This window comes from Maylandia zebra, linkage group LG23 (genome assembly GCF_041146795.1).
Source record: "Maylandia zebra isolate NMK-2024a linkage group LG23, Mzebra_GT3a, whole genome shotgun sequence".
In the NCBI taxonomy this organism is placed as follows: Eukaryota; Metazoa; Chordata; class Actinopteri; order Cichliformes; family Cichlidae; genus Maylandia; species Maylandia zebra.
This window is the reverse complement of record NC_135188.1, coordinates 17904300-17926752: the sequence shown is the minus strand read 5'-3', so window position 1 is coordinate 17926752 and position 22453 is coordinate 17904300. Positions and strand designations below refer to the sequence as shown.

General features: G+C 41.6%; 3 protein-coding genes across 8 annotated transcripts in view; all 3 read right to left on the bottom strand.

Moving 5' to 3' along the window:
* LOC101485541 (protein NLRC3-like) overlaps positions 1–6880 on the bottom strand; it is a 29738-nt gene extending 22858 nt beyond the window's left edge. Inside the window, exons 1-2 of one of the 3 annotated variants that reach the window (XM_076879871.1) lie at positions 6596–6880; positions 318–353 (exon numbers count right to left, since the gene is read on the bottom strand). The gene's annotated coding sequence lies outside the window, so the exon portion shown is untranslated. Of the gene's footprint in view, positions 1–78; positions 297–317; positions 354–6595 lie in introns of those variants that run through there. The other 2 variants (XM_076879872.1, XM_076879873.1) reach the window with 2 other exon arrangements.
* Positions 6881–7467: 587 nt separating this feature from the next.
* On the bottom strand, positions 7468–18376 carry LOC101482032 (tumor necrosis factor receptor superfamily member 14). Of its 4 annotated transcripts, none has more exons than XM_004575165.5 (9): positions 18260–18376; positions 11036–11178; positions 10868–10961; positions 10640–10765; positions 10232–10387; positions 8816–8903; positions 8556–8743; positions 8307–8335; positions 7468–8218 (listed from the first exon to the last, which is right to left on the bottom strand). In XM_004575165.5, the coding sequence occupies exons 2-8, from the start codon at positions 11075–11077 to the stop codon at positions 8319–8321; spliced, it is 711 nt and encodes a 236-aa protein (XP_004575222.2). In that variant the 5' UTR covers positions 11078–11178; positions 18260–18376; the 3' UTR covers positions 7468–8218; positions 8307–8318. The 4 variants fall into 4 exon arrangements, with proteins under 4 accessions (XP_004575222.2, XP_076735999.1, XP_076736000.1 ...); XM_076879884.1 differs by lacking the exon at positions 18260–18376 and adding an exon at positions 15358–15747; XM_076879885.1 differs by lacking the exon at positions 18260–18376 and adding an exon at positions 15358–15747 and having other exon boundaries at positions 8673–8743.
* The window catches only part of LOC101483010 (tumor necrosis factor receptor superfamily member 14), a 17447-nt gene continuing 13086 nt past the window's right edge, over positions 18093–22453 (bottom strand). Inside the window, exons 5-12 of the mRNA XM_076879883.1 lie at positions 21876–21978; positions 21650–21775; positions 21258–21413; positions 19946–20033; positions 19694–19873; positions 19586–19605; positions 19459–19500; positions 18093–19349 (exon numbers count right to left, since the gene is read on the bottom strand). Of these exons, the coding sequence (XP_076735998.1) occupies positions 19306–19349; positions 19459–19500; positions 19586–19605; positions 19694–19873; positions 19946–20033; positions 21258–21413; positions 21650–21775; positions 21876–21978 (759 nt within the window). The 3' untranslated portion in view covers positions 18093–19305. The remainder of the gene's footprint in view (positions 19350–19458; positions 19501–19585; positions 19606–19693; positions 19874–19945; positions 20034–21257; positions 21414–21649; positions 21776–21875; positions 21979–22453) is intronic.

The following is a 22453-nucleotide window of genomic DNA, read 5'->3' as shown; positions in this document are numbered from 1 at the left end:
TTATAATTTTAGTTAGTTAAAAATGTTTTCTCAGATCTAATTTTACTTTTGAGTTTAGTTTCAGTGAACTATACTAACCTTATGTGTTTTCTAACGCTGGTTCCTGTTGGAACAGAGCCAACAGTTTGTGGTGTAGTATTTTTAATCAGAAGCCGACACGTTTGATCTTTATCTAAGATACATTTGTAAGGAATAATCATTCAAAAAGTCCACTCTCTATCTCCTGCTGTCCCTGTAAATATAAAGGCTCAGAGTCTCTCCAGTCGAGCTCATTCAGTGTGTTTAGTATGATTCCCAGACTCTGATCACACACTTACAGAAAATGGCAGACACACTCGGCCTCGTTGGTCCAGCTGTGTGAAGAAATCAAACATGAGCTGTTCATCAAACTTTTTGATTCCACTCAATAATCTATAATGATTTAAAGAATGAAGCAAGAGAAACAGGATCCTTTCTTAACTTGTGTACGTGTGTGTGTGTTGTTCTTGTTCCACACACTTTGTGTTTGTAAGTTTGGAATACCACTTTATTTATAGAGCATTTAAAAACAGCAACAATGCTGTACAATAACATAAAAACCAGAATGTAAAGATACAGATACAGGAGTTAAAGAATTTGAACAATAAAAGGCAAAATAAAAAGTAACTTAAGATCACAGACAACATCTCACACTGAGTTATAGGTTCGGAGTAAAAGCGTGATTTAAAAAAATAAGATTTACAAAACAGGGATTGAAGGAGCTGGACATCAACGGCAAATCATTCCACAATTTTTGCGCCACAGCTGTGAAATCTCTCTCAGTTTACATTGTGTCTTTGAAACAAGTAAAAACATCTGGTATGCTGACCTGGGAGTACAAGGTGGGACATAAAGGTGCTGCAGCTCACACAGATAAAATAGGGACAACCATTAAGAGACTTAAAGGCCAACAAAAATGATTTTAAAATATATTCACAAACAAGCAAAGTCGTTAACGGTAAGCTGACACTGAACTCAGGTGCTCTTCACTTGCACCAGATAAAAATCAAGCAGCAGTGTTTTGCATCAACTGTAGACGAGCAACAGAGGCCTCGCTGATTCTGATAAAAAGAAAACTAATCGAGACAAGAAGTAACAAAACAATGTTTTATTATTTCAAGGATGCGTTTATAAGAGGCTTGATCGTTCTTTCAACTTGTTTACCACAGTGTTGACACGAGCATCAAGCTTTAGAGAAGGATTCACTTTCCAATCCCATATTAAGGCAAAGCGTGTAAGAGACACTGTGGACCAGTGTGTCTACCCTGAACCATTTAACTGCGGGTTCTTGTCTCTCAGTGTGTGTGTGTGTAGGCCACACCTTCATGTGTTCACTCCTAAAATATGCTGTCTGACTGCATTTTTCTTTAAAGTAACGCAAAATGTTACCTAACCACTCGGTGGAGTATTTTGCTCCTGTACTTGTTACACTATTTTCACGTCTCCATAAATGACCTGAAACTGTCTCACAATTAAACAATATAAACCTACAGACTACAGCCCCACACACCAACACAGATCACTTTCTCTTGGTCTCTATGAGCTCTATGATCAAAGCGATCACCACAGTATTTCTACTTTAGAAACATGAACAGGTAGAAAAGGAGGCTGCAGCCTGACTGCTCATCAGTTGTAGCTCCGGCTCTGGCTGCTGTGCTCCAGAGACTCAGATTTGACATCACTCTGTGTTCCTGGCTAGCTTTGTGTTAGCATGCTGTCTGTGCAGAGATGGTTTGGTGCCACTGTACCTAACCGAACGTTTACAGCCTGCCAGTCTTAACATGACCCTGAAGTCTATGAACCAACTAATTTTAGACATTTAGAGATCTGAGCTCAAAAGCAGAGGTGAGTCTCTTCGATGGTGGTTCCTAATATTTAACTTGTCCTTTCACATTAGAGCTCCCTAATCTGACAGCAACTTAATAACTCTTTGAAACCTATTTATTGTCACTGGCTTTAAGCTGTAGTTGAGCCTTTATTGGTTTTATTTTGCAAATGGAAGATTCAGTAAAATTTATTGGAATCCAAAAAACAAAAGATTTTATCTTGTGTAATTAAAAAGCACAAAAAATTGTATATTTCAAAGTAGAAACAGTGTACACTGGGTATAAAAATCTCATCAGGCTCTCTCTGTTTGGGAAATATTCCAGTTATTCCTCTGAACCTGTTTAGTGAACCGATTCAGTGCTACACTGTAGAAATGCTGTGGGCACAATCACGGAGTCCAAATTACCATCAGGGTGTACACCTCACCCCTGGCGTCGTTGCCCACCTCTCAATTTTAAATACACTTAGACATTGAGGGCTAGCAGGAGGGACTATGCGCTTACCTGCTGCTCCTTGGCAGGTAGCTCCAAGCCCTCCTGGGTTTTAATTGCACCTTAGAACACACATGCATCAACACTACAATGAGCGGGTGGAGTGAGGTTTGGAGTCTTCTCCCACCCCCGTTCTCTGCGGCCTGCTGGAGCGGGAGGGCTAGGAGGAGTTGGCCGTCCGACTGCGGTCTGGGGTGTGGGGCCTCCCTGCTGCTACGGAGTCGGGGTGGTCTGCCTCTCCCCACCGCAGGGAAAAGGGTAACACCACCTGGGTCTGGGTGCAGTTCCCCCCTCCAGGGGCAAGGGTACCTAGACCCGGTTTGTAGAGTACGCTTGGGGAGTGTGATCGTGTGTACAGCGTCTCTTTATGTCTGTCTCCACGTTGGTTGAGTGTGGAGTGAGTGCATATGAGAGCATGGGGGGGGGGGGGAATGGATGTTTGTGTCTGTGTGTGCCTGTATGTCTGTGTCTATATGTCAGGTTGGGTATCAGACGCCACCTCTCTGGGGACACCTCAGGCCCTCCAAGGTTTGGAGGCCTATCTCCGCCCACCACCACTTCCCCTGCCAGTGGCGGACTCCCTCAGGTGTCGGTGCGTTGGTGGTTCTTTGTGTCTGGGGGTGGGCGTCCAGGTACACACCGGCTCACTCCTTGGCGGCCGCTTATCGGGGCCTGGAGCCTAGGGCTCGCTCGGGCCCCTTCGGAGGTGGGGTGCCCCCGGCCTCTCGGCCTGGGGCTCGGTCACTCAGGCACAGCTGGGGGAGCTCATGGGCGCGTCACTGCAACTCCCCCTGGCTTCTGCTCCGTGGCTGCTGAGGGAGCCCTCATCTGGGACTCTCCTCAGCTCTTACTGGAACAGTGGCGCGGCTGCCCCTCTGTTGGTCTTCCATGGTCTCTTGTGTTCTGGGGGCCTCTGGATGTCTGGAGTTTTGATCTCCTCCATACCCGCTTCACACCCCGGAGGACGGGGCTGTGGCCCCCCCACACACTCCCTAGCAGATCATTACACGGAGAAACCTTTGGAATACAAGCGCGCTGATCCACACAGGTATGCACACGGGTGTTCACTGCTCGTAGACCCAAATTACACCTTTCTTGGCTGCTACTTCGAAGCACATCTGTCCTGCGTGCTGCACAACAACATTGAATATTTAGTATTTACTGCTGTTTACACTTAGCTAGATTAATGCGATGGTGTTGTGTTTAGTATGTTGCTTTGTTTTTTTTTCTGCTTGTTTTCTATTCCTCTCTCAACAGGTGATCCAGGAGATTTTTATTTTTTTTCTCCCCCCCTTTCTCACTGTCCCTCTCCCCTTCTGTTTTTCCTTTCCTTCCTCTTTCTTTCTCCCTTTCCTATCCCTCACTCATGTCTGTCCCATCTGTAACATCTGAAAATAAAATATAATAAATAATAAAAACAAAGATCGACCAAATGGACCAATACGGCAATGCCACGATGATCCATTTGGCAAAGTAAATCCATTGGGTATCCTTGTTGGTCTTCAGACAACAATTCTGATGGCTAAAGAACCAAATGGGACAGGCAAAAAAAAAAAAAAAGAAAAAAAAAAAAAGAAATGCTGTTTCAAAGGAAGCATCCTTTGAAACAGACACTAACATGAAAACAGGTTCAGCAGCTTTACATTCTCTAAAATGGAGAACAGACACTAGATATGGAAGAAAAAACAAGATGGCAGTTGCTTCATGACGGGAAGCCAAGAAAGTAGAAAACAAGAAAAGAGCTCTGATACTGCTGAGCAGAGGAGTCAAGTATGTGAGAAATGATTTTTATTATATATTGGGGTTTGTTTGTTTTTTTATTAAACGGCACAGAAGATTAGAGCGATTGACCAACACAGTCTTAATCCTAACTCAAACAGAGAACCCTCCCTGCTCTCTGAACACACCAGAAGAGAGCAGACAGAGTTTCTGTGATTTCTATTTCATCATCATGGTTTGGGTTAAAATACACTGTTTAGCAACACTGAGTTAAAAGTCATTTGTTTAGCTTTAAATCCTTTTTTAAAGCAACGTTTCACACTTATATTACTTTCAGTAGGAACTATGAGAACAAACTGTTTCTATATTGACAGCACCAGTTCAGTTCAATTTTATTTCTATAGCAAAAACAACAAACCAAAAGTTGTTTCTGTAGTAAGGTAAAGACGGCTACAGTAATACACCCCCCCTCCCCCCCTCAATCAATCATATGAGCAAGCGCTTTGGTAAAAGGCGGAAGGGAAAACTCCCTTCTTACAGGAAGAAACCTCCAGCAGAGCCTGGCTCAGGGAGCGCCGCCATCTGCTGTGTTGGGGTGAGCGAAGGAAGCTGAACAGAAAGCTGACAGATCGCCTATAATAACATCAGAATTAATAGTCTCGACTTTATTAATAGACCATAATTCATGTGTAGACAACAAGTTCTTCACATGATTATCAAATTAATTCAGGGACACAGGCATAAATAAATGTTTAAAAGCTATATTATAAACTACAGCAATTTGTATAATATCCCTATAATGTTTGTAACAGGAACACAGTCAGGTGAGAAGAAGCGTTAGTTTCTTCCTCTGTCTTCCATCATATTCGTGAGAAACAAAAATGCTTTGTATGATAGGCGGTGTTTTAAGACAAGGAAATAATCTTCATGAAAATTTAAACTGGAAAAACAGGTAACTGCATGCAGCATAGTTTCAGTTTGCAGCACATCTGATCTTTCGGATGCATCAGCAGTAACAACAGGTTATTTAACAGAGCTGTAAAAACACTAACATACATCAGAAGTTTATTTACTCAGTAATCCACATTATTTATCAGATTTTTTTTACTTAAAGTAAATAAGAAATGTCTCACTTCCTGTTCTGTTCTACCAGCTTGACAAGTTTCTGTGACTTGTCAATCATCAGCTATCAGTAGAGAAACTGTTTGATTGTTTGAAACAGCTTTCTAGTCTGTTCCTTATACTTTTAAATCCAATTTTCTGTTTTCATGAATTATCCTGAGTCATTGTTAAAGGAAAGCATCAACAGTCTGGATCAGACTGTTGATGCTCTGTAGTTCCTCAGCTCTGCTGACAACAAGGTCTGAGACAGACTCAGACCTGAGCTTCTGGACACAACTGTGCAGTCTTTGTTAAAGTGGTTTAGATCTTCACATCTGAACATCCTCAACTGAATTTGAACATACTGAGTGCCTGGTATATAAGGACTCTGACATCAGATAACTAGTACTGATTCATGTTGTATCTTGTGTGGAGATGTTAACCTTTACATGAGTATAGCTGCTCTAAAACAGTCTTTTTACAGAATAAAGTTTACAGAATTAAGTTTCCCACAGAGCACAGACCGAGGGTGCAAAGAGTCAAGGAGCCTCTGGTTTCATAAGACTTTTTCAAAAGTATCACAGTTAGGTTCTGCACTTTACATCTTACACGTTCTTCATTTATGGAGGGAGAGGCATAAATGTGTTTGAGACTTTACTCTGACAGTAAAGACGTGATTCACTTAATGCGAGCCTTCATTGAGACTGGAAACAGTTCAAAAGTAGCAAAATTTCAAAGCGTTAAAAAAAAATTCAGAGACTTGGGACCTCAAAATAGAGAGAAACACAAGTGACCACACTCTGACCAACTATTAATGATTAAAACCTTCAAATGCTAAAGAAGAAAACTCCAAATCCACTTATTAAGAACAAGTGAACATGACAACAACACAAAGACGTGGAAAAGTCGACAAGTTCATAATCTTTTACGCACATTATCCATGATGTAAGTCACAGCATGCAGGGTTTAAAACATGCTGTTAATGTTTGCGGTTTTTGTGAGAATATATTTTTTATTCTGAGATTCCTTGCAGTGATCCTGAACTGAGCTGGAGCTTCTTTGTTTCTTGTTTTCTCAACATTGCTTTAGTAAGACCTGAATGTTGACTTCTTAAGAACAAACTGGTTTTATCTGACTTTTTCTAGTTAAAGGGAAGAACAATGTTCTATCAGATTACTGATTAGTGTCTGATGGGTCTAAAGTTTCATACAGATCGATATATACTGTCAGTAACTGTTGCAGAGTTACTGACGGATAACCAGTGTGGATTCCAGTCAATCAATAATCTAAAATGATGTGGATTAGTCTTCAAACACAAGAGTGATCCGGAGTTTGTCCTGAAATAAGAGCTGAACATCTGCTCCAAACACTAGAGAGCAGAAACAAATAGTAAAGTTCATAAAACCAAACTGTTAAAAGAGGAAACAAAGCAAACTTACAGTTTCTTCAAACACACACACGAACAACAAGCTCCACTCCACACCTGGACACTAAACACACACACACAGGTGAGCTGCTTCCTGTAAGGAGGCGGGACTCCACCTGGAGCAGGACAGGTGGGAGGGGCTCATCTCTGTGTGTATTGATGTGTGAAAATATGTTGTCTGGCTGCTCAGACTGAGTCTAAGTCAGAGTAATGTTCAAATGTTGACGTGTGAAGACATGAAACCTTGTATCTGCAGGTGTGAACACACTGATCCCACATCAGCTCTGTTGTATTTAAAATATAAACATTTCTACTGCAAAGCTTCAAATATTCAGCATGCTTTTCTGTCTCTCTGTCTATAGATCCAGTAACACCTTCTATCTTCACCAGTAAAGACTGGGAGCAGAGCTGAAAACAACCATTCAATCAGTGAGTATCTTCGACACCTGAGCTTTATTCAAACTGTTATTCAAAATGTTGTTAGTACAAAGTTCAACTGGTGCTCCCATTAATCCTGTGATGAAAGCTTTATTTCACTAAATGTTTCTTCAAAGCTCATTTCAACATGTTGAAGTCATGAATGAAGGTGCAGTCAGAGTGGATCACATGATTTGTATCGTGTGTCATGTGTCATGTTCAGTATTGTCACACATATCTAGATTATCTCTGATATCATAACTGCTGAAACACTGATGATTATTTTTGAAGTTATTACTGATGGCTGGAAAGTCTGAATGCAGCTCTCTGTCTGTGTTGATTTGTCGTCCTCTGAAGGTGAAAACACAAACTGCATGATGTCACCTGTGGGTGTGGCTGTTCCTTCCCTACACTCTCTGATGTCATAGCTGCTAAATTAGATTGAACTGAAGCCAGACTTAAACATAAAACAGCATCAGAGACTCAGAGAGAGAGAGTGCTGCTCCATCTCTGGACCAAAATTTATGTTCCACCACCACGCTGCAATGAATCCTGGGATCGGGTGGACCGACTTGTCCTTCAAATCCAGGGAGAAGGAGGACACGTTTGTAGGAGCCTTGGATTCTGGATGGGCTTCGTCGCCTTGGTGTGATGTAATCGACCTTCAGATGAAGCAGAGCCTAAATTTAAACACACCTGCTGACTTCATGTGTTCTGCTGTGACAGCTGCCATGTGTCACAGCGTGGATAATAAAGCCATCAAACTTCACTCAACTCCAGTAACACCATCATTGTTGGATGTCCCGATGACTCATGAACTTTAACCATGATAGAAGCTAGCAGGAAGTTAAGATGAAGATGAACAATGTTGTGACAGAAGGACAAAGCTGAAACATACAGATGTGTAGATCTTTGGACGTAAACACAGGTGGAAAACTAACCAGCAGCCATGTTTGGAGAATTACTGAAGTTGGCTGAATTCTCACTTGTTTTCAGTGCAGTCCTTGTATTTGATGATTTTCAAAGGAATTGCTTTTGTTTGTGAAGCACCTGAACTGAATTATGAATCATCATAATCCAGACCGGAGCGATGCAGGACGCTCAGCTTCTTTATTTCTGTCCACTGCAAACACAACCTGTCACCGTCCTCCTTCTAGGACAGGTTTATTCTGCAGAGAGCCGATCGTTTCCTGTCTATTGTCCTTCATGATGGTCCACACTGAGGAGAGAAGCACATGTGATTAAAGCTCTGATACATCTGTAGAGAAATCAGTGCAGCTCACTCACTCAACAACTCACTGTCTTACCTTCGGATGTCATCATTTTACAACATCTTCTTTTTGGTCCATTAAAGAAAAAGAAAAAGAAAAAAAAAGAAATTTTTTTAGATAACACATTGTTTACATCTGATACAATGAACACTGAGAAAGACACAAACACGCAGTCTTAACTGTTTGAGACTGTAATTAAACAAAATCTATAAAAAAAATAAAATCACTGTCAAAAATGATTATGATCTAGTAAAAAGAACAATTTCTTTGTTTCCTAATCCTCACCTGTATTTACACTCCAAAACCCCTTCATTTTGTAATGCCGTAGTAATAACACTGCAGCAATAATGACAACTACTGAGAGCATCACAGTGATAATGACAACCAGTGTCATATGATTACTTTTTTCTCCACACTGAGCATCAGCTGCAGATGTTCCTGCTGTTATCTGCTGAAGGTTGAGTGAGTGACATCTGGAAGGACAGAGGGACACTGTTAGAGACAGTGTACAGATGTTGCACATGTGTCTCTGAAGCTTCACTTACTGTGTGTGTTGCTGACAGGAGTGAAATGTTCCATTTGAAAATGTTCCACTGCTGCAGTCAGAGCACTCAGTGTCTGTGGAGGCTGTTCCTGATGACAACATGACAACAACGACATGTGCGGATAAGTGTGGGGCTTATAGTTGTACATCTAATAAATAATGTGGCTACTAATAAACAATAATTACCATATTAAATCACTATCTTCTTCACACACTAAGAGTTTAACTCGGTCTGGGTTTTTGGTTGGCTGATAAGCTACAGTGAAGGATTGCTACAACTCCTCTTCCTCAGCCTGTGCTTTGAGGATTGTGACAGTGAGTAACTCGGGGAGTTGACTCACTTAAACTAACATAATCATCCTGTTGTAATCAGGTTTCTGTAATCATGTCTATTTTATCAATACTTATGGCTCATAACTATGACTTTACTGTGTATGAAATGTTTTAACAGTGGCCGTAGAGTTTTAAATGTTCGTAAACTCTACATCCAGATCAACAGAATCAACTTTTGGGGAATATTCTTCCTTTGTCAACTTGCTCTCCTTCCTCTTCTTCACATGCAAATTCATGCTACAGTTTACCATCTGATGCTGCTTACTTACATTCTCTGATGAGAACCTTGCAGTCTTGTCTTGCTTTGACATTCAACCTTCTGCACAAGATGTAGTCCACCTGTGTGAACCTGCCTCCACTCTTATTTCACTTCATGTTCCACCCTCTTCCTAAAGTATTTGTTCACCCCAGCCATTTTGATCATTTCCCCAAATCCACCACTATCTGTCCTCATCGCCACTGTTCCTTCACCTGCATGTATACAAGTTTCTGCTCCAATCCCCAGCCTCTACAACATCACTAAACTTACTCCAGAATACCTCTCTCTCTCTTCCCACTAACTGTACCACATGTGGGCCATACGCAGCAACAACATTCAAGGGAACATTCAGAAAGCGGACAACATCCCACCTTTGAGTTTCACCTTTAGACTCATGATCCTGTCTGAGCCTCGCTCCACCTCCACAACACTGCTGACATGCTATTACTTTAATATTACCCCTACTCCCTTCCTATCTACACCATGGTATAGTTTGATTCCACATCCAGTGACCCCGGCCTTTCGTCTGTTCCACCTGCTCTCCTGTACACACATTATTATCTACGTTCCTTCTCTCCATCATAATAGCAGCTTTCATTCTTTACCGTCATAGTCCCTAGTGTCACATTTCCTTCCTTTTCTCTCACTGCTTCCTAAGATACCTTCCGCCAGAGGCAGTCTTTGATACACTCATTCTCGATGAGTCAGAATTTTGTTTTAGCACAGATTTTTATGCCAGATGACCTTCCTGCACCCCCCACCCAACATTTGTTTTATTTATATAAAATAAACATGATCAGGAAACTTAAAGGTACACAAATCTACCATTCTGACTGATGTACTGTCCTGGTTTACAGTGTTTGTGTTCCTGTGCTCTCTCACAGCTGTGTCCTGTAGGGTGGACACAGTAGAATCCCTCCAGAGGTTCACAGAGTGCATCTGATGTTACTGTACACGGTGTCTTTATTCTGAGACCAGAACCTGCCAACATAAAAAGAACGTACTCAACATGTTTCATGTGTTTGTGATTCATGTTTTCTTGACTGAAAAACACCTTTGATCGTTATGACAATCAGGAAAGATGTGACATCATCATGTTGAATATTTGAATTAATGAACAAAGACATCCCTTAATGTCTTGATTTGATTTAAGATTAACAACAATTAACAACAAAATAACTCTGTTGAGATCTGATTCAGTGTCAGGGAATGAAGATATGAACATAAATGTACCCGAGTCACAGATTGTACAGTGATGACATCGTTCCAGTCCATTAGGTTGATCAGTGTAGGTTCCAGTCATGCAGGGCAGACAGGAAGTACTTGATTCTACAGTGCAGTGACTTTTCACTCGATTTCCTGATGAAAACAAAAGCAAGAAATCAAACTTTTTTTTTTCCACCGTGCATCCAACGTGTGTGCTTAGAAAGCACATGCACACATCATTTAGTTGGTTCTTACCTGCAAGACAATTTGGACAGCATTCATTTCCTATCTGATACTCTCCTTGATGGCACGAGAGACCGAGACCACTAAAGACTTTCATCAGAATTATCTGAAGGGAAACAAAAAGGTTTAATCTGATCATTCACTGCTTACTAGACTAACAAAGAGCTTAAGAGTGCATACCAGAAATGCTGCAGCATTCGCAGGTTTCCTTCTTGAAGACATCTGATCTGACAGGCTGAAAGTTTCCTTGATCCAAAATATGAAGAAACATCCCTGAGATTTCAGATGATGGAGTTCTAACCAGAAGAACAGCTGGACAACATCTGGAAACACAAAAAAAACAACAGGTTAGAGATTACCCAGAAACAGGCCCTAAAGCGTTCTAGACGATGATGAACCAACGTAGTCAGATCATAATGAAGCTGATACTGTTTACACAAGACTTCACACAGTTGAGAGTGAAAGGGCATCAGGGCAGGCAGAGGAAAGATTTTAGCAGCCGCATCTGTGCCTCCATGGTCACAGCTCATACTGTGACCATGGAGTCTAATGCTCAACTAAACCATCAGCAGGCGACCGTGGCTCAGGGGGTTGAGAAGCCCATCTGTAACCGTAAGGTCGCCGGTTTGATCCCCGGGCTCTCTGTCCTGGTCGTTGTGTCCTTAGGCAAGACACTTTACCCTACCGCTTACTGGTGTTGTCCAGAGGGGCCGATGGCGTGATATGGCAGCCTCGCTTCTGTCAGTCTGCCCCAGGGCAGCTGTGGCTACAACTGTAGCTGCTTCCACCAGTGTGTGAATGTGAGAGTGAATGAATAGTGTCATTGTAAAGCGCTTTGGGTGCCTTGAAAAGCGCTATATAAATCCAATCCATTATTAGCCACAATTATTGTTTTAATGCATTTAAAAGCTAACAGACAGCACAGTTTTTGTTTTTTAATGATTAACTTGTTTATTAGGATTTTAGTTTGGTTTTGTCTGACCAACATCTCAGTCCATTCTCCGTACTAGTTGTTGGTGGTGATGGACCATCTGGTAGTTTTCCACCAATCACCAATAAAGGAGAGAGCATCCAAAAGTAAAATTAACATTTTTAAATGTTACTGTGACAAGAAAATACTCATTTATGTTGTTCGTAGGTGAGACTGTAGTGCTGTGAATTTCAAACATCTGACATCAAGATATTGATTATATGTGAAAGTTTGTTTCCTCTTTTAAATCACATCTAACAGGTTCAAGTCACATAAGTTGGTGTGACGATCCACATGAGCTGAGCTCATGAAAGATGAAGCACATTTGCTTATTTCATACAAACCATTGCCACAGCGTTGGCTTGTGTTGAGCAGGCAGCTGCCCATGTTAAACATGTGAAACACAAATTAACATGTTACACAATCACACCTGACAGAACAAACAATATGTAGGTAAACCTTCAGGTAAACTGTTGAGCTGATGGCGGTGACACTTTATGTCACACAAGTCCAGTCAGAGGCTTCTTTATGGTTTGAATTTATTGCAAACATTTGAACTTTGCATAGTTTGCATTTCATATCCAAGGTAACTTTGGACATGAAAGGTGATATGTCAAATACTGACATGTATTTGCATGAACCAGAGGTTGAAAGCTCTTTTACAGCGAGGACATTCATAAAACCACAGTCAGCACTCTAACATGGATATAATGTTTGTTCCACACATGCATGTTACAGTCCGTGATAATTGCATATGTATGTCAGTATAGTTGTGTACAGCTATCTATCAGCTCATCACAAAATAAGTTATTCAGTACATAAGTCCAGACTGTACTGCAGTCTTATCAGATGACTTCACATTGAGAGAATGTCAACTATGAATGGAGCATTAGAGTACGCAAAGGTCGCTATGAATAATAGGACAGCGTTTTCTCCAGCATCTCCTCCAATCACCTCTCCATCCTTAATCCCGATCACGTTTCAATCCAGGTCAAGGAAAGGACGCTAGGAAAAGGAGGTAGGACAAACACTTGAACGCTCCCATTTTGTGGTTTAAATAAGTTCTCTGATGACTCTGCAATAGTCAGCCTCATCACTGATGGGGACGACAAGGAGTACAGAGGACTGACCCAAAACTTTGTAGATTGGTGCCAGCAGAACTACCTCCAGATCAACACCAGTAAAACCAAGGAGCTGGTGGTAGGCTTCCGCAGGCACAAACATCCTCAACTGCTACCACTGAACATCCAAGTGATGGACATTGAGGCTGTGGACAGCTACAGGTACCTTGGTGTTCATCTGAAAAACAAACTGGACTGGACTCATAATTCAGACGCCCTCTACAGGAAAGGGCAGAGCAGGCTGTAACTACTGTGGAGACTCAGGTTGTTTGGAGTGGAGGGCCCACTCCTGAAGACCTTCTATGACTCTGTGGTGGCCTCAGCTATCTTTTACGGTGAGGTCTGCTGGGGTGGCAGCATCTCTGCTGGGAACAGGAAGAGACTGAACAGGCTGATCAGAAGGGATGTTCTAGGATGCCCCCTGGACCCAGTGGAGGTGGTGAGTGACAGGAGAATGGTGGTTAAGCTATCATCCCTGATGGACAACATCTCCCACCCCATGCAGGAGACTCTGAAAGCACTGAGCAGCTCCTTCAGTGGCAGGCTGCAGCACCCATGGTGTGGGACGGAAAGATTTCGCAGGTATATGACCAAAATCTCATATCCCGATATAAGAATTTATAACGATATAAATCACAAAAATGTAACATTTTCTGTAAATTCTGTGAATCTTGGGCAGCTCGTCTTGCGGGAAGTGTTTCCAGCTGCGCGTCACGTAGCTGGAGTCGAGTGTTTTAACCAATGCATGAAACTATACATTTTTAGACATAAGTTGTAACAGCCGCCGTATTCTTTGTATTTATTACACGGCGTGCTGCGGGGAAAAGCCTGTTCTAACATTTGAGTCTAAGGATTATTTTTTAGCACCTGGCAGCTCTTTTTTTTTATTCTCATCCGTAAATAATCTGCTCTTTCACGTGATTCAGTTTATTTTGAAAACTCTCAACAGGATCTTGAGCTTTATTGTGAAAGGTTTATGTGGAACATAAACAAGCGGACAGGCGATGCTGTTACCGTTGTTGTTGCTAACCACAACGCATAAAAACAGGCGCTTGTCCGTCCATAGTGTGGTTATATAAAATATAAGAGAAAGAGAGAACTTTAAGAAATTAATATAGTCACTACAGTGACCATCAAAACGATGAAAAAATATTGCCGTAAACAATTTATTTTGCGACACCACCAAACAAACGATAGCGTAAAATGAAACGATAGACTTTTACATCGTCATCCGATATATATCGTTATATCGAACAGCCCTATTTCCTCCCCACTGCTGTCAGACTGTACAACAAAGACTCCAACTGATCAAACACACATATCCATATATGTGCAATAACACTAAGTGCAATACTCTTTTCTGGCATCGTTGTATTTTTACTCAGTCGTATATAGAATTTGTATTCTATTTTTATCCTATTGTATATTTTATTCTACTATATATAGTATTTCATTTTATTCTATTCTGTACAGTTGTGTACTGTATTTATTCTTATTGTATTCTAATTTTTGCTAAATAACTTTTGCACTGTCCACTTCCTGCTGTGACAAAACAAATTTCCCACGTGTGGGACTAATAAAGGTTATCTTATCTTATCTTAACAAAAAACAAGGACACGTAGCTACTTCCGCATGTCTACGTTCAGCTTCTGCTCAAACTGCACGATTGACTCGCAGAGGTTACAAGTTCGTAGGTCACGATGCAGGGCCTCACACTATACGGCTCGATGCTCTGATGCGACCTGAGTGCTCACACTGTGCGTCCATAAAATGAAGGTTATAGCAGAAATTCTGTTGCTTGCTCTGTCTTTCACACACACAGACACACACCGCCACCATCAACTTTGCTAAATTGCTAATGAAAAACATTGATCAGGCAGCTGTGATTGAGCAGCAATGTCTATCCAACTATTTTCACGGTTGTGATAATTTTGTGAGGCCACATCGAAAAAGCTCAGATGAGCTTTCCGAAGTTCTACAAGTACCTCCATCGCTTGTGTCCAGATCACACGCTGCACTGACGTGCTGCGCAGTCGTTTTCGCTGACATTTGTTTGCGCGTGCGCAGTGTAAGAAACTGCGGTGACACCCTCACGACGGTCGCGAGGATTTCAAACAGTTTTGAAATCCTGTTTGAAATCAAAAAGGTTTGAAATCCTCACGACCAAGCGATTGATGATCGGGAGCTGGTCGTGAGGTGTTAATCGCTTCTCGTTACCCCACATATACTACACGATGCACGACGAAGGCCAAAATCGGGCCGATCGCCAAAACGGTCGCACGACTCAAAAATCGGCTCAAAATGGGCCAAAAATCGCACAGTGTAAGCCCAGCAGGAAGTCCAGCATTAGCGATGTCGTGCTGTCTGAAGGTGCACTATTCCGGTAGGACAGAGGGGGTAGTTTTACTCACCGAGATGCGCTCCCCGTGCCTTCACCCCACAGACTTCCCGTTGTACCGGAAACGATTGCTGAATGTTGATTGGTTGATTCGTGGGGCGGCCCGGGAGTTAAACTGAAACGGTGAATAGGGACTGCTCATTGTTGAACACTCTTTTTTGGGGATGTGAACGCTGTGCCGAGCTCCCACCTTGTTCCAGAGCAGTTTTATATACGAGGTTTCTGTTAATTGACATAAAATGCCCTTTGGTGGGTGTAGCCATTGTAAATAAAATCTATCCAGATAGTGCAAAACAAGCATCAGTAACCAGCTGAACTATCACTTAATAACACTGGAATAGTATGAGTGGACATGGAGGAGGTCCTGATCAGCAAGGAAACTGTGAACAGTTTTAAAATATAGTTATAAGTAAAGCTTGACGTCCCTCCCCTTCTTCATATTCCAGACATCACCAGGAGTCTTTGACAGGCCTCTGCTCTACTGTACAGAGTATACACAGTAAACACATTCATGTTTAATGGTACATCGTTTTGATCACGACAAGATGAAAAACAGACTAACCCATCCACTCTGCTCTGTCCACCAGAGTTACTCTGTGGAGTAACACGTGGACAGGTTGGCAGTCTGTTACAGGGTTAACTCACACAGACAGACAAGCATTCACACTCACAGCATTATAAACATAAACTCTTCATTGAATTTCTTCAAGCTTGTGCTTCATTCAGTTCTGTGCTGCAGACTGTGGATTGAACACCTTCACTGTGACTGCAGGACAATCCAGACTGGAGGATGCAGGAAACACAGCTGGATGCATTCCTGTCCACTGTGTCTGCTCCACACTGAGGAGAGAAACACTTTCACAAACTGTGACTGTTCAATAAACCCAAGTATGTAAATGAATCCTTTCTGTCCTGACATGCAAGATTGGACCTTTGTCAGCTCAGATACACCCAAAGCACACGCAGGATGGAAGTGAAGTCAAAGCTCACACTAACCTAACACATAACCAGTTTGTTCATGCAACAAAAGCAAAAACGGCGCATTCGTCAGAAAGAAAAAAAGAAATCAGTTATTCATAAATCACATCCAGGCTGCTTTTGTTGTTCTACATACATTAATATGTTGCCATATCAACAATAAATAGGAAATAATAGGAACAATATAATTAGAGAACTTGTATTGGAGCGGTTGCCCATCATTTCATCATATAAAGACAATAATGCTAATGAAACCTGAACACTCACAGGTGAATGTGTTAGCTGTGCTGGCACTGACATGACTCTTACTGATAAATCTGTTTGTATTTGTTTTGACAGAAGAAGAACATTTCTGAAAATATGAAATAATGATGCGAGACATGTAAAACATTTGTAAGTGGGACACTGAGGCCTCTGGAAACAATCAGATCGAGGCTGTGACCTGTTGTTTGGCTGGGTTCTGTCACATGCTGCTTAAAATTAAAACATTTTAATAAAGTGGTGAATTGTCCGCTGTCAGAGCTGCTACTGTCAGTGTGAATGTTAAAATCACCTAAATGCAGTCAAATGTTGTCATTTTGGAGAAAAGTTCAGCAATTTTTTCCAGGAAGTCACGTCTCAATCTGGGAGGAGGCAAGCAGTATATATGTATACTGTATACGTATATAGTGATCAGTAATACAGGAGGAGATACACAATTATTTATTAAACCTAAACATTTACAAGTCACAAAGTTGTTAAGTAAATGGTAAATGGCCTGTATTTGTATAGTGCTTTTACTAGTCCCGCCTAGGGACCCCAAAGCGCTTTACACACCCAGTCATCCACCCATTCACACACACACATTCACACACTGGTGGAGGCAAGCTACAGTTGTAGCCACAGCTGCCCTGGGACAGACTGACAGAAGTAAAGTAGTAAAGTTTTAAAATTGCAACAGTTTTTATATTTCTCAGAAATCACAGCACTGCTGCTGCTGGTTAAGGGGAAAGGTTCAGACCTGATCAAGTCTTTGTAATCAAGTCAGGTTTTAATAAGAAGCATAAAAAACTTTTTGTTATTATTGAGTGTTTTTAGGTAAAGGTGTCACTGTAAGAAGTGCAGGATCTGAACTGCAGGGAATGATGAAGCTATCAGCAGATCCAGTTTTGTGTTTTTCTTCCATGTATCATGCAAAGTTTCAGCTCCACTTGTTTCTTCTCTGGTTGGAGTTTCAGCACTTCCAGGAGGATGGAGGTCTTTCTCTCTGAGAGCTTTATGAACCAGACTGCAGGAGCTGATTGTAAAACTGACTGTAATGATGAAAGGACACTCAAGCCTGTTTTAGTTTCACAGTCCTTCACATCAGAGTACAGATCCAGCAGGAAGTCACTGATATTTCCTATAATAATCTCCCATGTATATCTCATAAACAGGGAATGTTTGATATGTGCACACTGATGATAACAGCTCCAGTATCGTCTCTCCTGTCTGCTGCTCTTTCTCTCTGCTGCTGCACAGAATAGACTCACAAAGAACCTGACTGCTTCATGAAGGTCTAGCCCCAGAGGAACAACACACAATAAGAAGGAAACATTTAGTTAGAATTTGATGTGAGCCGCATAAAAACAAGCACACAATACTGATGGACTCCATCTTGTCCATGTGTGTCCTGTATATAATGAAAGTCCATTTTAAAGCCATCTTCCATCAGAGCAGCTGAACACTGTTTTTAGACTTTTACTGACTCACAACACAAACACTCATCCTGTGTGTGAAATCACTGCGTACTGAACTGTAACTGTCATTTTATTTGCTGTCTGACTTTAGAGAGTAAAACACTAAATATCAACAATATAGAAACACAGAGTGGAACAACATCTAAACTTCATATCTTGTACAACAGCAGCTTCACCTCCTGCTCACATCACACACGTGGAAATCACATATTTACTTACCTTTCAGTCAGTTTGGTTTCAGGATGACATGGAGGATTCTGCTGAAGATTCCACAGTCTGCAGGATTCTTTAGACTCTGAGGATTTGAACAGTTGGTCCCGGTCTAAGAGGATGTAAGCTGGTATAACCCAGCAGGAGAGTCAAAGGAGCTTGCAAAGAAAAGCGTCTGGACTTCTTTAAGTTACTTGAAGACGTTTCACCTCTCATCCGAGAAGCTTCTTCAGTTCTAAGGTCAAATGGTGGAGAGTCCCAGATATAAACCTAGTGGGAGTATCCCCCCACAGAGGGACAAAAGGACCCCCTGATGATCCTCTAATCCCCTGAGCCAAGGTGTGAAACTGGGTGTGGGTCCCAATCAGCCAGAGTTTCGGGTGAGTTCATTGTGAAACCTGGCCCCACCTTATCATGCGAATTCCTGAGATCAGATGGCCCAGGATGTGAGTGGGCGTTAAGGCGTCTGGGAAGGCCTTAACGCCCACTCACATCCATTACTTGAAACGTCTTCAAGTAACTTAAAGAAGTCCAGACGCTTTTCTTTGCAAGCTCCTTTGACTACGATGACCTGGATGACTGAGAACCTTCACAGACACCAGCAGGAGAGTATTTCTCTGGTTAGGATGTGAGCTTTGGTTTCTGCTGACACTTTATAAAGAGAGAACAGTCCTCTCCAGTCTGTACAGCAGTCTGCTAAGACTGTTAAATACAGGTTTCCACCGACACTGTAGATAAAGGGTCCCATGAGGTTTTCTCCTAAGACTTCTGCAGGCTTGCTGGACAAAGTTTGTTGGAGCTTTCCAGGTAATCTCTACAGTTTGTACAACTGTGTTGTACACATTCAGACTCATCTCAGACCAGTACACGACTTCTTGTAATTATTTATCTGTTTCATATCTTTTAAGATGGCCCCATAAAAGATCATCATAGTATTGGTGGACTGGTGGTGGAGGGAGGATGTGATGCAAGTCTGCTACAGTGTTTTATGAGGTAGCTGGATCACTTTTTTCTCCACAACACATGAAACAGCACAGAAAGAAGTAGATGGCTCACTAAGGGATTCCTTCATTATGGTCTGCATTTGCTCTTTTATCACCTGCACATTTGTGGGAGACACATGAAAAGGCTTCTGTTTAATAAACACACTCTGGTACATCTGTAGAGACATCAGTGCAGCTCAGTCAGTGAACAGCTCACTGTCCTACCTTCTGATGATGCCATCGCTAAACGCTCCCCATCTGTGCCTTTTTTAATGAAATTTAAAAACAAAAAAAACCTTATTATATAAATCAATGTGATGCAGTGAACATGGAGAAAGAGACACAAACATACCTTGTTCTTTGATTGGTGGTCTGTAACCAAAGCAGTGAAAATTATATCAGTGTCAGAAAACATGATGATGCAGTAAATTAAACATTTCCATTGTTCTGTCATCCTCACCTGTTAGACGGAGCCCTCTTTTTTAAGTGCCATAATAATAATCCCCCTCCTCCAATAATTACAATTAAAACACCCACAGCTCCACCAACAGCTGCTCCCACATTAAAACTGCGTTCTCCACACTGAGCATCAGCTGCAGATGTTCCTGCTGTTTTCTGTTGAAGATTGAGTAGGTGACATCTGGAAGGACAGAGAGACACTGTTAGGGGACATGTACAGATGTTGCACATGTGCCTCTGAAGCTTCACTTACTGTGTGTGTGGCTGACAGGAGTGAAATGTTCCATTTGAAAATGTTCCACTGCTGCAGTCAGAGCACTCAGTGTCTGTGGAGGCGGTTCCTGATGAAAACAACAACTACATGTGTGGATCAGTGTGGAATTCTGTCCTCAAACACATCAAGAAGCTTTGCTGTGCAAACTAACAGCAACACAAAGACTCAATCAAGAACATCTGGACTTGCTGGTATTTTCATGTTTATCTGAACTTCACTCTCTGTGATATCTCTCACACTGAGTCCAAACATCTCTCTGTTGTACCCCGGGTCCTCGTCCAACAGTGCACTAAATTTAAAAATATGGTACAGTTTGACATCTTCATGTCATAAATTCATATAAAATATCTTCATCTAATCTGCAAAGATTTTTTTAATTTTATTTTTTAAGAATCTACAAATTATAGGGAACCATACAGAAGTAAAACTTGAAAAGTTGAACTTAAACTCTATATCTCCCCATTGCCACACAGTGACATGAACCAGTGACTCTGGTAAGAGCAGGGGAGGAAGACTGTCATTAACAACCACAGCAGCAAACACAATGGACTAGAGCTACTCGAACATCAAGCTAGGTTATACGGCTAGACCGCCTGGGCCTGTCTGACCACACATCCCTGTTTACACTGTCTGAGAACAGCTCTCATCTCCAGCAGAACCATTAAAAGCTGGTCTGATGGAGCCTCTCAACAGCTGGATGACTGCTTCAACAGAACTAACTGGGATACTGTCAGACATGGGAACTTTCACTGACGCTGTCTTATGTTAAATAAAGAAATCAGAAGCCTTTGAGGTGCAGGGAGATCCTGCACCTCCTGAAAGAAAGGACACCATCTTCAGGTCTGATAATACAGGTCTCCTCAGCATGGTCCAAGTCAACCTGAAGAAAGGTCTCATCTAAGGTGGGCTACAGGAGAAGGATCGAGGGTCATCTGGACCGTAACAACAGTTAAGTTATAAATAAATGGGAGAAAATCTGCAGGAGCCAATGGTGGTCCTGGACCTGTGCTGAAGGACTGCACAGACCAGCTGGGATTTTCAACCAGTCTCTATATCCTCTGTCTGAGAAACCAGTCTGTACCAGACTCAGTCACTACTGCCCAATAGCACTTACCCCAATGGTGATGTTTTTATATGGTGACTGTTTGCATTGTTGACTTTAAACTTAATTTTGCTGTACAAATCCTATGTTACAATGATAATAACAATATTCTATAAAAATGTTCAGCAAATATTAAATTAGATCAGTTTCCCTGAACTCTGGTATTCTCATTTAAAAACACAAACCTACCTTTCTGACTAATGTACTGTCCTGGTTTACAGCGTTTGTGTTCATGTGCTCTCTCACAGCTGTGTCCTGTATGGTGGACACAGTATAATCCCTCCAGTGGTTTACAGAGTGTATCTGATGTTGCTGTGCACTGCTTCTTTACCCTCAGACCAAGAGCTGCCAACATAAAAAGAACATACTCAACATGTTTCGTGTATTTGTGAAGAGACGCTGAAGCTCACGATTTTTTTTTTTGCTGAAAATACATTTGGTCATTATGACGTCTTTAGGAAATATAAAACATCATCATCTTGAATTAATTAAATCATGGAGAAAGACCTCCCTTTATGTTTTAATTTGATTTTAAACTACTATAACATAAAACATAGTAAAGCCCAGAGAAATTAATCCACCTGAGTGACAGTTTGTACAGGGAATACATCGCTCCAGCTCATTAGGTTGATCAGTGAAGGTTCCATCCATGCAGGGCAGACATGACGTCCTTCTATACTCATTGCAGTGAGTTTTCACTCGACTCCCTGATGAAAACAAAAGCAACAAATTCATTTCAAGCTTGCCTTTTTGTATTCTGTCTAAGTTGTGTGAAAACACATGCATTCATCATTCAGATGGTTTTACCTGCAAGACACTTTGGACAGCATTCATTTCCTATCTGATACTCTGCTTGATGACATGTGAGGCTGAGACCACTGGAGACTTTCATCAGAATTATCAGAATTACCTGAAGAGAGAAAAAAGGGGCCATGCCATGAAATTTTAGTTGTCGTCGTCCCCGTTTGGTTAAAAAAAACAAAAACAAACAAAAAAAAAAACACATCCCATCTCGCCCCTGCAGGCAGGCTATCCTTCAAGCTTGAGTTGTCTACCAGAGGCCTGGGAGCTTGAGGATCCTAGCTGTGTCGTAGCTGTTCCTACATACACACAAAAGTGAGTACACCCCTCACATTTTTGTAAATATTTTGTTATCTTTTCATGGGACAACAATGAAGATATGACACTTTGATACGATGTGAAGCAGTTGGTGTACAGCTTGTATAACAATGTAAATTTGCTGTCCCCTTAAAATAACTCATACAGCCGTTTATGTCTAAACCGCTGGAAACAAATGTGAGTACACCCCTAAGTGAAAATGTCCAAACTGTCCCCAAAGTGTCAATATTCTTTGTGACCATCTTTTTCCAACACTGCCTTAAGTC

Coding starts and splice junctions, on each gene's coding strand:
- LOC101482032 (XM_004575165.5), bottom strand. CDS start 11,077: ATGTCTTCAAGAAGGAAACCTGCGAATGCTGCAGCATTTCTG. Junction 10,766..10,867: donor CTGTCCAAATTGTCTTGCAG/GTAAGAACCAAC, acceptor TGTTTTCATCAG/GAAATCGAGTGAAAAGTCAC. Junction 10,388..10,639: donor CTGTACAATCTGTGACTCGG/GTACATTTATGT, acceptor TTATGTTGGCAG/GTTCTGGTCTCAGAATAAAG.